Below are 14,411 nucleotides of genomic sequence, written 5' to 3' on the forward strand. Positions count from 1 at the left end.
TTGTGAATTTGTTGTTTATCTTGTATGTGCATTGTGAGTATTTGCAGAAGAAAGTTGTTTTTTCAGGGCTTTTTGTTTTCCTTTGGATTTAACAAGATTTAAGGCTGAAATTTCCTGCGGTACCTGTAAACAGCTTGATGTTAAGGAGTTATAGGTGTGCTTCTGGGGTGTCTGGCTTTGGTCAGTTTGAATCAGACTTATAATTCTTTAAACTTTTCTAGCAATTTAATTCTATGTTCTTCAGAAAATGTTTTTGTTTAGCTACATGTTTCACTGGACTGTTTTCATTGCTTTGTGTTAAAGCAAATACATTAATCTGCAGAAAACACTAATCTCCCTGATCTGGTTTGCAGGAATAGTATGGATCACTGAGCATGCAACCTTCCATGCCCCTCATCATGAGGATTTGATATCCTTTTAAAATTCATTTTCTATTGACTTTGTAACTATAAAGCTAATAGTCCCTTCCTGCTCAGCCAGGTCTGTGCCTCGAATGGAAAAGCTGGGACTTAAAACAGTAGATTAAAGCTGGTATTGATGTTTGCCTTTTCAGATGCTTGTTCATTGCATTTGCACCAGCAAAAACTAAAGTAAAACTGCTGTGAAAAGAAGAAAGGCTTCAAAACTAGCAAGAAGTTCCCAGTCCCTAAGAATTGCCCACAAATATGTTTGATGTGACTGAGAAAAATGTTTCTCCAAGAAGAGTGTGTGGGTGTCAGTGAGGATGCATCAGTGGTAGTTACAGTTCATGCTTTTTTCTCTTTTGATTCTAAACTATTTTTCTTTTCTAAATGTTGTAGTTCTTACTAAAACTTTTGTGGTTGGAGGCGTTCAGTCCTCTTAAAGATCAAGAGTGTTGTTTTCAAAAGGTGACAAGTCCTGTGTTCAAATATTGATGTTTTGACAAGTATTCTCAAAGCTTGATATTTAATCATTATACTTTTTTAATGATGTCTGCTAATATAGCTCTGTTTTTAGCCTGAGAAGAATATATTTGTGTAAATTTTTATGGTCCAGACCTGAAGACACTATAGAATAATTTTATTCATGTAGGATGCTCCAAGCCCCATCCAACCTGGCCTTGAACACTTCCAGGGATGGGAGATCCACAGCTTTTCTTGGCAACCTGTGCCAAGACCTCAGTGATGATGAGGAGCACTCCTCTGTAGATGGCTGGGAGAAGGAAAGTGTGTTTTGTAAATAAACATTTAAAAATATTTTCCCCACTGTTCTTTCAGTATTAAATCATAAATTGTTTTAACTGGGAAAAAGCTGACTAACTGAACACAATGTAATCTTGAATTGCATAATATGTATCTTCATATTTATTCTTTATCTACTTTTCAATATTATTTGGTAAGCTTAGGGAAAAAATTCATAGTAAGTGGAGATAACAGGTCTCAAAAGAAAAGTTTTCATTTTCAAGTTGTATAGAACCTCTTTTATGGAGTATTGATATCTTAGACTTCTTTAATGTCAGCTTAAAGGAAATAAGAATATATCCTTAAAATCTTTAAGCCCACTGTAAAGAACACAATCCCAGTGGGATGGGAGCTGTGTATTAAATTGTGGTTTATACTGCAATGGTACATAGAGATCTGCTCGAAATGTTCCCTGCCTTGCAGAATTCATTACTGAGGAAAAATGTATTTGATGGAAACTGATGCCCCAGCTTCTAAACTTTAGCACAAGAACTCTGCCTCACACCCATCTGCTGTCAAGTGAACCTGTACACATGGGAGGGGAGGCTACAGGCAGTGGAAAGTGTGAAACCTCCCTGAGCTGGATAGACAGGAAAATTCAATGTTGTGGAATGTAAAAGTCAACAATTAGCATGAGAAAAAGGGAAAAAGAAAAGAACGTTTGTGTAAAAGAGACCTGGTTTTTGTCTTGACAGTTTAACTCCATCAAAGTGATAGGAACTGTGACTTTGTTTATACAAAGTCCACCAGAGTCAATGGAATTATTATAATGAAGAGTAGAATTAATACTAATGACTTACTACTTGAAAAGAAGAAGAGCTGTTTAGGGAATAATGCAATTTAACTTTTTTTTTAATAGCAATAGTACTCTGTTTAGTGAGAAAAGTTTAAAACGGTGACATGGTTTTTGCTGTTCTCACACGCACATTTGACTCTTCTTATGAAATACAGTTTTGAAAAATCAACGGAATTGCTAAAGTGTACTGCATCCTCTCTGCCATAGAACATGTTTTGCCATAATAACAAAAATCTTGGTTGATTTTTCTCTGTTTAATAACCCAAACGATTTGAAAAAATGATCCATTCCTGTGGAAAGGGTCACAGTTTCTGATAACTCTGTTTGTGGGGCCCTTGTGGTGCTATTAAATGGAATTCTCCCTTGAAGGTCTGGTCACCACAAGCTGGTCCCAGCCACAGAGAACACCAGCCTTACACACAGTGAGTAATATTTTCATTGTAGATATCCTGGAGATTTGGGAAATGGATTATATTTCCTTTGAGAAGTCTAAGATGCATTTTTTACTTTGTGTAGTCTAATTTATGCAAGGACAGCATCTATTGAGCCAGTACCCCCTGATGGCTCCCTCTGCATCACATCAGCAAAACACATATTGAAAATGTCAAAAAGTATTCATTTAGTTGACTTCCTAACAGCCCTTTTATAATCATTATGATCTGGAATTTAAAGATCACTGAATTGATTCAAGTGGGAGAAAAGTATTTATTTCAGTCAGTATCCTCCCATACAAAGTCTCCAAAGCAGATTGGAGTTTGATGTAGGCAACTGAAATATGCTGTCCCCTTTCAACTGGGAATCCTGAAAAAATGTATTTTCCTTTAATATCTTCCTCATTCGATGTCTTTGAAAATGAGAATTAAGCTTAAAAATAGATCATAATTACATAAAGAGTGAGATTTCTGTAATGTGTACCTGACCTTGCATTGCTGGTCTGATCAAAACTCTGAGCTTATTCTTCCAAGGGGGAGAGACATTTTCCATTGGAAGACCCAGCCTGAGGAACTGCAATGGCTGACCTCATACTTTTGCTCATTATATATATATTTTAAAAAAAAAGTATGCTGTAATTCATATTCTTTAATCACAGCACATGAACGGGGCCCAGAGCAGACTGCTGAATTCAGGAAGGTCTATATAACCACTCTAAAAATAACAGGGTGTATTTGATGTAGCTGCTGTGGCAGATGGGTCTGGGGGACCTGTGTGGTTGTGGTTCACAGCTCTGAAAATGCAGTTGGGTTCACAGTCACTCTTAATAACACCAATGAAATGTATTGATACAAAAATGGGGTATCTGTGAGTGTGGTAGGTCAGTGTTCCCATCTCATCTTCTCACCATCCTTTTTTGCTCACTTTGATTTCTTTGCTGGTTAATATTTTTCTCCCCAGAACTTTCCACATAGAAATTTAAACTTCGAGTGTCATTACTTCACTGAAACTAATTTGTCCTTATTATTCCTCATTACCTTTTATCTTGTAATTGCTCTTCAGAGCTTCATACAATCTGCATATTACATTGCTCTATGTGTGCTTTACTAGTCTTGATTTTTTTTAATAAGCAACATGGTCAATATATACAAATGGTAGAGCACCAACCTGATTTGCTATCTGCTGTAATTGGATTCTGCCTTTAATTACAGGTGGTAATGACATTTTAAGCACCTTATACAGGTGTTGGGGGGGGTGGGGGTTATAAAATGTTAAGCAACATTAAGAAATTGGAAGCTTCTGGAGTGCTGCCAGATTTCAGAGGTGCCTTTCAACTCCAAATAGCGATTTTCATGTGAGGATAATTATAGCTCTGACCACCTGGACTGCTCCTGTTGGAGTCAGGCACAGCAGAGGAGTAAGCCTGTCTGCAAGCCACACTTCACGTCTTCTCTCTTTAATTGTGTTTTCATTTAAAATTACTCCAAATATATTATGGCCTGTATTCGGATTCCTAAAAAGTACTGCAGGGCCGTGTTTTTGTGTGTTTGCTGGCCAAAACCAGTGGCAGAATATATTGTTATGTACTGACAGAGTAACTGAGGTTGGGTGACCTTGAAAAAGATATTTGAATTATGTTGATGGCCTCCTTGGGGGAGTTTTAATTCACATCTATAATTCCAGCCCGAGAAAATTAGACGGAGATTTGTTTCGGAACTGATGGGAAAATATATAGCCAGCAAAAGGAGTTGCCTTCTCCTTCATTACTCATGTAGCTTCTCCTGGAAAATAACTTTTCCCTAGCAATAGCACTTAAAACTCAGCATTTCTGAGATCAACACATATTCTCCTGTTTCTTCTCTCCTGACTTTTTGAAAAGAAAGTGAAAGAGACAGCACTTTTATATGTCCTGCAGGAACCTAATTCAATTCTTAATTTCTCCTCCTTTCTTTCCCTTCCTGCAGAACCTCTGCTTATTAGTCACAAAGCCCAGGGGCTTATCCCGCCTGTGCTTGCACAGTGCTGATTTCCTGCCAGCCAGGCCAGGATTCCTGAGCTCTTAGTGACGGGGCTCAAGCTACTCTGGCTTGAACAGCTTTATTTCTGAGATTGATCTGAGATTCTGAGATTGATTTATTTCTGAGATTGGTCTTAATTCTTCTTCTCTAATAACCTGTTCTGGTGTGAAAGCCAGGCTTTAGTGATGCCAGCAAGACCTCGGTGCTGAGCACTTCCAGTCCTTTGAAGTGACATTTGAGAGGCTGATGGTGCTGTGTGGAACTGCTGGGCTTTTCCCTGGAAAGAGGTGTCCCATCCCACCTGTACCTTGGGATATGTAGGGAAACAGCCCTGGGGGTGTTTAGCCTGGAGAAAAGGAGGCTCAGGGGGGACTTTATTCCTCACTGCACTACCTGGGAAAGAGGTTGTACTGGGTGGGAATTGGTCTCTCCTCCCAGGTAAAAAGCAAAAGGATAAGAGGATCTTGTTGCTGTCATCAACAAGAGATGTTTAGATTGGACATTAGGGAAAATGTATTCACTGAAAAGGTGGTCAGGCAGCCCAGGGAAGTGGTGCAGTCACCATGCCTGTAAGTGTTCAAAGAACCACCTAAGGTGTGACACTTGGGGACATGGTTTAGTGGTGAAGATGGCACTGCTGGGTTAAGGGCTGGATTCCTCAATCTCCCAGGTCCTTTCCAATCTAAATGATTCTGTGCTGTCTATGTAGAACATTTCTGCATGTGAAATGCAAAAACAAGCAAACATTGTCTGAATGAAATTCAAAAATCAGGAAGAGCTAAAGGTGAAGCTCCCATGGAGGCTTGTCTTGATTCACTGTACCAAATCATCTAGATGAACTTTTCTAAGTATTATAATGTCAGGGTGATTGGCATGCCAGAACTAAGATTTTATTTCTCCTTATAGAGGATCTGACTTCTGACTGTATGTATAGATCTGCTTTATATTGCATCCACAAGATCAGGTAATTTTATATCTATTTTTACACACACACACATATATATATATATATGTATAAATATATATATAAACAGCTTCTCTATTTTTGTAGATATAGAAAAATATTCTAAGTCACTAATAAATAGATTCATAAACAATCTTTAAGAATGGACCTCATTGCAGTTCATTCCATTAATTCACTCGACTGTGGCAGTACTTTTTCCCCTCCATAGTTAATGTTGAAACAAATTTATTGTGTGAAGTTTTCTCCTAGCTTCTCTGAATTGATACCAAAGACAAGGGAGAATATCCTGAAAATTAAGCATTCCAGTTGTTACCTTGGTTTTAATTTTTCTGGGTTTTCTCAATTTTTCTCTAACTCAGGAAAAAGCATTGTGTAGACAAGATAGCCCAGCACCCCGTGCAGCTGAACCTTAGAAGTGTACAATGCAAAGGCAGCAGGAGACAGAGAAAGCAGCTGGGGCAGAGGAAGGCGCTGACTTTGGGGGTGTTTGCCACAGCTGATGTGTGTTTGTTTTCCAGTTCTCACCTCCCTGTGCAATCTCAGGCTGAGCTCTGCTCTCTGTCCTTGTTTCTATTTGATGTCACAGCAAGAAGACAAGGTGCCATTAGCTTTTACTTGAAAGGTCATATTGAAGCTATTTTTCTCTAATCTGAGAGGATTCAGCCACAGAAAAACAAAAATTTTAAAATCTGGCCTAAGCAAGCCCCCTAACCCCTCTGTATCACAGAGAAATGAAGTTAAACATTGAATTGTGTGTTGGACAATAGCTTCAAAATTGCTCAACTCACTTTTCAGTCCTTGGTGTCAGTTATTCTGTACGTGAAAGAGAATTAATTCCTCCATATTTGGGAAGTTATTCTGCGAATTTTAGTCTGTCATTAACAAAAACCCCAGATGTCAGGGTATGTTTTAACTGCTTTAAACCCATGAAAGTCACATTTAATGTGAGGAACGCTGGTGATACCATCGCTGACAATAAATGCATCGGGGTATCAGATGTGCCATGGGCTCCTGGGGCTGGCTGGAGATTTGGATGTCTCAGCTAAGCCTTGGTGACTGACCCTGGATGTAACCTTTACCTGTCCTAAATACAGACCAGCCTGTGTATGACAGAGAAAGGCTTTCCCCCACATTTGGGATGGCTCAAGAGTGCACACCTCATCATTTCAGCTTAGCTGAAATGCTCTGGCTCCTTAAGCTTGATTCAAAGCACTCTCAGCACTCACCCTGCACGTGGAGTCACCCTTTGAGAGGCTGAGCTGTAAAGGAGAAGCAAACCCAGTGGGACAGTCTTCTGCCTAAACGTAATTCAGGAATATGTGCACAATCAGGTCTGCAGGTTCGAGTATGTCCTGTAGCTATTTGATGGTTTTGGCAGGGTTACTTGTTCATTTTGTCACTTTTAATTTTGTTTTGTTACTAGTACAGTGTTTGAAATTAATGTTCAAACTTTACTCTCTGTTGACCAGGAAAAAAAGAGAAAGATGTATCTCTACACTGTTTACATGAATATTGACCACAAGGTGAGCAGGACGCTCTTCTTTTTTTTTTTGTGAGAAGCCCGCTTGTCAGCATGCCAGTGATAGATCAGATGTAAAGAAAATCACTTCTGCAAAACCAATTTGCTAAGGGGCTTGTAAAATCCATTTTTAAAAAGTTACTGAGGCAAAAAAGTGAAGGACCAGCCAACCAGATATTTTGATCGGCCCTTCAAGGTCAAAACCTGATTACTAATTCATCAAATACCTTACTGGTAACACTGCTTGGAGAACAAACAACTCCGTGCAGATGTTCTACCTAATAATTCCAGTATGGAAAGAATGCTTTACTTACTTTTGGCAGTGCTGCAGTCGTAGGAGCCGTGGCCTTCACGGCACTGGCAGCCCCGTTCCGTGCAGTGTCCGCGGCCGCTGCACAGCGCGGGGCACCGGAGAGCAGCGAGGATTTCCTCCCGGGCAGCAGAAGGCTGGTTTCCAATGTGGAGCTCTCCCTTCCCGTTCCCCAGCACTCTCCTTTCACACTCATTCTCCAAAAGGGCTGTCAGTGCCCTCACCCAAGCCACGTCATCTTTGAGCTGCAGGTCCAAAAGGCAAATATCAATTGCCTCATCCAGGTATTTTGCCAGGAGGTCTTTACACGCCAAGCCAATGGTGGAGTTTGCAAGAACTTGGTGGCAAATCTCCTGAGCTTTGGTGGCAGTCAGGCCATTGGGAGTGGGCCATGACAGTGGAAATTTCATCTGAACTCCTTCAAAGTAGTCCTCGGGGAAAAAATATGCAAAGCTCTTTGAATCTCTCTGGGCTGGGCCATGCAATGGGTGAAAGGATAAGTATTCATAATACTTGTCTTGCCTTTTCGCTTTTCTTAGGTCTCCTGTTGGTTTGGTAGAGTCAATGGAACTGTTGCTGTTCATGGAAACATTGTGTGGGAAGGGCTTTAGTGGAACCTCAGGGCTTTTTCGCTTTTGGACTGATTTAGAAAAATATCTTTGACCAAAAGTCATGGTCGGTAGTTTCTCATCCTTTCTCAAAGTTGATTCTGTTTCTGTGTGAGTGACAAATTCAGATGTAACATCCAGGTATGGGATTGCAGAGCTGTGATCCACATGGTCATGGTAGCAACCAGAGGGCTGAGGGGAAGGACTCTGAAAGGCATTTTTTGTGTTTACCACGGGCACAGGCTTGGTGTTCCCCTTCTGGCACCTGCAGAAACTTTTCCTTTGCTTCCTCTCAGAGGGTGCTGGAGTCTTGTCAAATAAACTCTTCCCTGGAGGAATTCTGATTTAAAAATAGAAAGGGATTAGAAGGAGAAAACTTTCAACAAATTAGTCTATCATACAAGGAAACTGTCCTTCGGCGAGGCTAGGGCAACCATAAATTCAAATCTACAAAAGAACTTGAGAAAATGCTTAAGTTTAATCTTTGTTTTCTGTAGTCACCTTTACACTGCCCTTCTCGAGTTGTCCTGTGTGTTTTCTAGCACTTCGTGGAGACTTTTGAGTACCAGATGTTTAAGTGGTTTGCTGGAGCATTGCCTAACTGCTTGACCTCTCTTTGCAGGACTTCCTCTGAGGTTGCCTTTTGTGTATTATACATGAAATAAGGCCTTGGATTTGTCCCTGAGTGATCCAGCTAACTCTTGGAGAATGACTAAAAATTTGTATTTGTTTCAAATACTATATTATGAAAATAATTTTTATCTGTGGGCCTTTTCTCTCCTTATCAACAGTTTCCTCTAAGATGTAGATTGCTAACTTTTTTCTTTTAAATGCCTTCCCCCATTTTTTTTTTCATACTGTATTTCATGTTTTACTTCTACTAGCATTTTCTTTGATTTTTTTTCTTTCAACACAAAGCAGTTTTTTATTGATCATAGGGCTAGGCTCTCATATAAGCTGAGATGATTCTCTTCTCCCTTTTAAATTTAGTCTTTAATGATGGATGAACTTCTAGAGACTTCAGTTTGAATAAACAGTGATGATTCAAGTTTCTTCAGAAATCTCATCTCTCTTATTGATCTTATTTGTGCAGCACAAAAGAGCTTCATAGAAAAGGATATGTTTCTCGTCTCAATATTTGGCAGCCTGTGTCATTACCAGACAAATTTGAAATAGCAACAAAAATTTAAATTATTTTGGCATTAATTTTGTCTTGCAGCCAGAATGCCGGGGTTTCAGGAAAGTGAAAGCATTTGCCAACATATTGCAGCCAAACACTAGATACTCTTGTTGGAAACCATCATTGCCTTTATCCAATTTTTTAAAAATACATTTAAAATGGCATATCTATATTGCTATTTGGATCATTGACACAATCATAACTTTTAAATAGAACGCCTCGGTGACACTGGCAAAATGAACCTATTTCTCCTCGTGAAACACAAGCACAAACATTTATGGAACCGTTTTGCCCAAAGTGTGGGCTCAGCAGGAGTCAGTATGAGACAAAAGGGTGGTTTTCATGCTCATGGAAATGCACAGGCTGTTCTGCACTTCCCTGTAGTCTAGGAAAATATAGCATTTTTGATGATGGAGAGACTTGTCCTTTAGACAACACATTTTAGTGTCTGAATGAGTGTCCTTCACGCTCCATTCCTCTGGTTCTAACAGAGGGGTTATCTGTCCCTGAAGCTTCCCTGACTCAGCATCAAGTAAATTCAAACCTAGACTAAGGCAGCAGCAGATCCTCCTTTGATATAATACTACATAAACTAGAGCCTATTGTAAATATAATTTATTTATTAAAAACAATAAATCAACCACATAAACTGGTCCAGAATCAGGACAGAAACTTAACACACAAGTAAAAATTTCAGTAGAATGAAACTCTTTTGCCTTGATATCTTACTGAAACAAAACCCTCTGTTAATCCTACATGAAACCAATTACCTCCTTTTGGTCAGCCCCTGGCAATGAACAGGGGAAATAATAGTGTGGAAAGTGTGGAAAGAATGGAAACCCCATCATTCCTCACAGCCAGGCACATACCAGCAGCTCCTCAGTGAGCTCACATGTGCCCTCTGTCCCCTGCATGACATGACCAGAATATCATTCCTCTGAGCCACTCATCATAATCCGCGAAGAACTAAAGTTTTTCAAATTGAGTTGGATGCTATTATAAAGAAAATGTGCAGAATTTAACAGCATTTCTGTTGGTTTCTTGGTATACGTTTAAATGTTTGAAAATTTTATTTTGCCTGCTTAAATCACATGTTTTAAAATTAATCTCTTCTCTGGTTGCTGTTTAGTGTCTGGGAAGCTCTGATGTTGTTTTATTGTTTAAAAGTTGTGTGGGAAAGCTGGCGTGTAAAAATGATCTGTGCATGCAGAGCCCTGCAGCTGCTTGAGAGAGGTGGGAGCCAGGGAAAGCTCTGAACTGCCAGATGGTGGGCGCTCAGACTAGCTTCAGGTGCTGGAGAAAACCTAGCACACTTTCACGGTTATTGAAAATGAAATTAAAAACAGCAGCAGAAAAATCACCCTCTACCTTTTGTTTTTTACTGGGCCGTTTCTCTGTGAGTGGATCGGAGAAGGAGAAGCTCCTCTGGAGCTGAATTAGTTTCTTTATTGGCTTGTTTTTCTAATCATGTTCTGAGGGGTCCTTGAGAATCCATCCTTGGGAGTACTGCAGGATGAAACTCAACACCCCTCCTGCCCTTCTCACTCAGCTGGAGCTTCTGCCTTCCCTGAAGCATCTCCATCATATTACCCTAGAAAACTCCTCAGTGTTTTGTGAGTAAATTCCTTTGCACTGCGCTTTGGCTTCAGCTCTTTCAACCAAATTGTCCTCAGGACCTTTTTAGCCCTTTTTTTGGTTGGTTCTTACACCAAGTTAATTCTCCATCTGCCTTCCCAGAAGCAATCTCTGACTGATCACCACATTTTTAGGATGTGAATGATGGTTGCTGAATTCTAAATGGTAGAATTTATAATGACAGGCCAAAATTGACATTACAAAGCTGTTACCTAGGCCCACTGAGGTCTTTATTTTCTGAAGTGTAAGAAGTCTAAAAATTCATTGTTCCCATAGGGTTGTGCTGAGCACCCATGTACAGATTAAGTGCTATGTTACAGAGTTTTGCCTTCTTTTTCCTGACTTCACAAACCAGGCTACACAAGCAATCCCACTTTGGTTTTAGGAACACCTATTAGGCATGTTTGAAGTTCAGCAACAGGGATTAAAATGTGGGATAGGGGCAGAGACAGAGTAGGCATAGAGACAGGGACTGTGACAGGGAGAAGTCAAACTCCTGGCTCTGTTTGCAGACCATCTGCCCCAAAAAATACAAGTTTGCAGAACTCACTGTCATCGTTAGTAGACTTGACATAAAGTTTTAGCATGGTACATACATTACCAGACTTTGTCAAAATGTAACATTTAATCTATACTCACATATTGTAATTAGTGTTCAGGAATAAAAGAACAAGAGAAATATGAACCCCTTAATTAATCCCTATTGTCAGCTGTCTACGTTTTCAAGTGTGGGTGAGAACTGTATTTTTTTTTAATAGCTGAGAGGGATCTTATCACAGCTGCTAACATGACATCACTTGTGAATATAAAACTTCTCTCTTGGTAACTACTGATGTGTTTTGTGCTGACTGAAAATTAAGCCCCTGTGCTGCTGGGATGGAGATGGGTCTTCAGGCTTCTCCCTTGGGTGAAGCACATCTCTCTGTCAGTTCTTTAGGGGAGTCTGCAATGAAATAAACCCGCCAAGGCTGTTTAAAACAGTGCTAGGAGCCTCTCCTGGTGGGATGTCTCTGGCTTTGTACCTCCACTGCTCTATGAAGTCTTCCTCGGGCGCGTTGCCGAGGTCGTTGTGAGCGGTCCCGTCAAAGAGGCCGCACAACCCGCGGGTGCTGTTGAAGTCCCTGCCCGGTGTCCTCACTGTCACACCCATTCCCCACGCGCTCAGGTCCGCTCGGACAAACGCTCCCGAAGGGAACAGGATCTGAAGAGGCAGGAAAAAAAAAAAAAAAAAAAAGCCCCAGTGAATTGAAGCTCTTACCAAGCTTTTTATGCGATAAAAAACATCTCTTTCCATAAATGAAAATATCAAAGCAGGATGTTAGTGATGGCAGAGGTAATTTAAGATCACTTAGAAACACTATAAATATTTATTTATGCCATTATTTAGCTTGCTTTCAGATTCCATGGCATTAATATCTGATAGCATTACATAAATATATAACTGCGTGAGTACTTTCTTCTTAAATTACTATTTGCATCCACCGAAGTTTTCCCAGTGGTAAGTTACCAGCTAATTTTTGAAGCGACTTCCATGACAATAAGGCCACCCCTGTGTCTTTTATATTAGTAATTTTATAATAATAACTATTTTAGAGAAACTGCCAAGATTGAGAAACATCTTTCTTCCTTCTGAACAATCATTTCATTTTCTAAAGCTGGATTATTCAGAAAATGATTGTGTTTTAAAGTGGATAAAGCAATTTTCTCATTAAAGGACTAGTGGTAGGATTACACTGACCTTTAAAAAGGAAAGAAAACCTGGCAGGGTTCAAAACAAGAAGTAACTGTGTGAATAATGGATTTTTCAGATTGGTTTACTAACCAAATAATAAAAGGGAAAAAAAGCAAAAAGAAAATATCTTTTCAACTGAAATGTATTTTTTTAATTTGTTTTGCTTTTACAGGTAAAAAGAAAATTATTTGAAAATTATCAGGGCCTGTAGAGGGAGCAGAACATGCTATCCTGATAAGTCACCTTAATACTTTCTTTTTATCCAAAATTAAACATTTTCAGTTAATCATAAAAAAAACATTAGAGTTGCAAACCCCTCATTATAATAGTTTTGAAATAATTATTTTCCTTTTTTAAGTGGTCCCTGCCTAAATATAATTTATTCATCCAAATAATGTCCTTTGTTTTTCTTTCTTTTGGGTGGGGATTTTCTGGTCTCTTTAAGTTCCTCCCTATCAAATCTACTCATAGCTGTAAGGAGTAACAAGCTCACATTTTTATTCTTCTGCTTGAATTCAGAGTTTACTCAGAGTTTGGCTTCACTGAATTATAATTCCACCCATTTTAATTCCCCATTACTTCAGGCTTTTTCTAGAGGGCTGTGTGAAGAACCCTTGCAGTCAGCACTGTATGAGCTGTTCACTTTTCTGTGCTGTCCAGATTAATATTTCCAGGTGTGAATTTATTTTGCGAGTTTGGAGGGCTCTAACCCTCTCCTTTCCTGCTGCCCTGGGCAATGCATCTCACCTGGATTTAGTGCTGCTAATTGAGCCTTCAAAGAAGGTTTTTTGAGCCCTCAGTTTGCAGAGTTATTTAGTGACTGGCTGCTGGAAGCTGCCACTTTAGCATGACCTAACCCCATTCCAACCTGCCTGGAACGTTGTGGGAGACAGTGGGAGCCAGTTCCTGAGCTGCAGGAGGAAAATGATGGCAAGTGCTGGGAGAATTGGGATGCACACCACTCGGAGGAGTGCTCAGGGATCCTGCTCACAGCTGCACAGTTCCTGTAGGCTCCCACTCACATCACAGCAGGATTCCTATATCGTGTCCCCACCCTGCCCTGATTTGTTTCCCTGAGTTTTACCTCAGGTGTAAATGAGAATAGGGATTCCTTGCTAAGATTATCCCAGTAATAAAACAGTAATTATATTGCATTCAGTTGCAAAGTGAAATGACAGCTTGATTCCTGCTTTTTCTCTATTCTATAATTAACAGACTTTCAATTACTACCTTCCTGAGATCTATTCCAAGTGAGATCACAAGGAGAGCCAAGCACAGGCACTTCCTGCGTCATTCTGGCTCTGCTGTGGACCGACCTTCATCCAAAACATTTCATGGCAATAAATCTTGATGATACAACTCTAGGATAAAATTATCTTCTTGGCCATAATTTGTGGCTCTTTTTCTCACCAAAACCCCTGGTGCAGCCTGCTCTTATTTTTCCAGTGATTTCAGTGGATTAGTGTGGATAAACGATACTTATACAAAGTAAATTGTGGCCATATATTTGTTTAGGCAAATGCTTTATGTTACAACAAATGTTGCACATTTACAACCCATTTTCATAGCTTTTGGGGGCTCTCTGGATCTGACTAATAGTGTCTTACTGCTCCACTGAAAAACTCCATTATTCTGCTACCTGCGATCTTTCCTTGAATATTTATATCTTGAGCTCTGCAAAGAAATTTGCTTTATGTGATGTGGTTGGATAGTGCCTGGCATAAGCAAACAGGGAGAGGGCTGCCGTGCTGCAGAGAGTAAGTAGTGCTATCAGAGCTCTGCTGTGTCGCCAAGAAATTTCCAGAGGTTTTTGTTTTGTTTTGTTTTACAGTTTGTTACACCAACACTTTAACCAGTTACTTCCCTGGCTCTTGTTTTGTGATATGTTTGGCTGCAGGTGCTCTTATGGCTTCAGATATTTTCTTAGCAACTTCATTGATAAGCCAGAAATATTAAATGTGTGTTTTCAAAGCACAGTCAGCACAAAAGCGCTCAACCATTGTCACTGTGAGTCT

At 39.8% G+C, this 14,411-nt stretch overlaps 1 protein-coding gene across 1 annotated transcript in view; it reads right to left on the reverse strand.

Annotated features, from left to right (window-relative positions):
* Positions 1–14,411, reverse strand: part of LOC134552441 (von Willebrand factor D and EGF domain-containing protein-like) — a 110,230-nt gene that overhangs the window by 77,630 nt on the left and 18,189 nt on the right. Inside the window, exons 7-8 of the mRNA XM_063401155.1 lie at positions 11,687–11,865; positions 7,246–8,189 (exon numbers count right to left, since the gene is read on the reverse strand). Coding sequence (XP_063257225.1) covers positions 7,246–8,189; positions 11,687–11,865 — 1,123 coding nt within the window. The remainder of the gene's footprint in view (positions 1–7,245; positions 8,190–11,686; positions 11,866–14,411) is intronic.

This window comes from Prinia subflava, chromosome 6 (assembly GCF_021018805.1).
Source record: "Prinia subflava isolate CZ2003 ecotype Zambia chromosome 6, Cam_Psub_1.2, whole genome shotgun sequence".
NCBI lineage: Eukaryota > Metazoa > Chordata > Aves > Passeriformes > Cisticolidae > Prinia > Prinia subflava.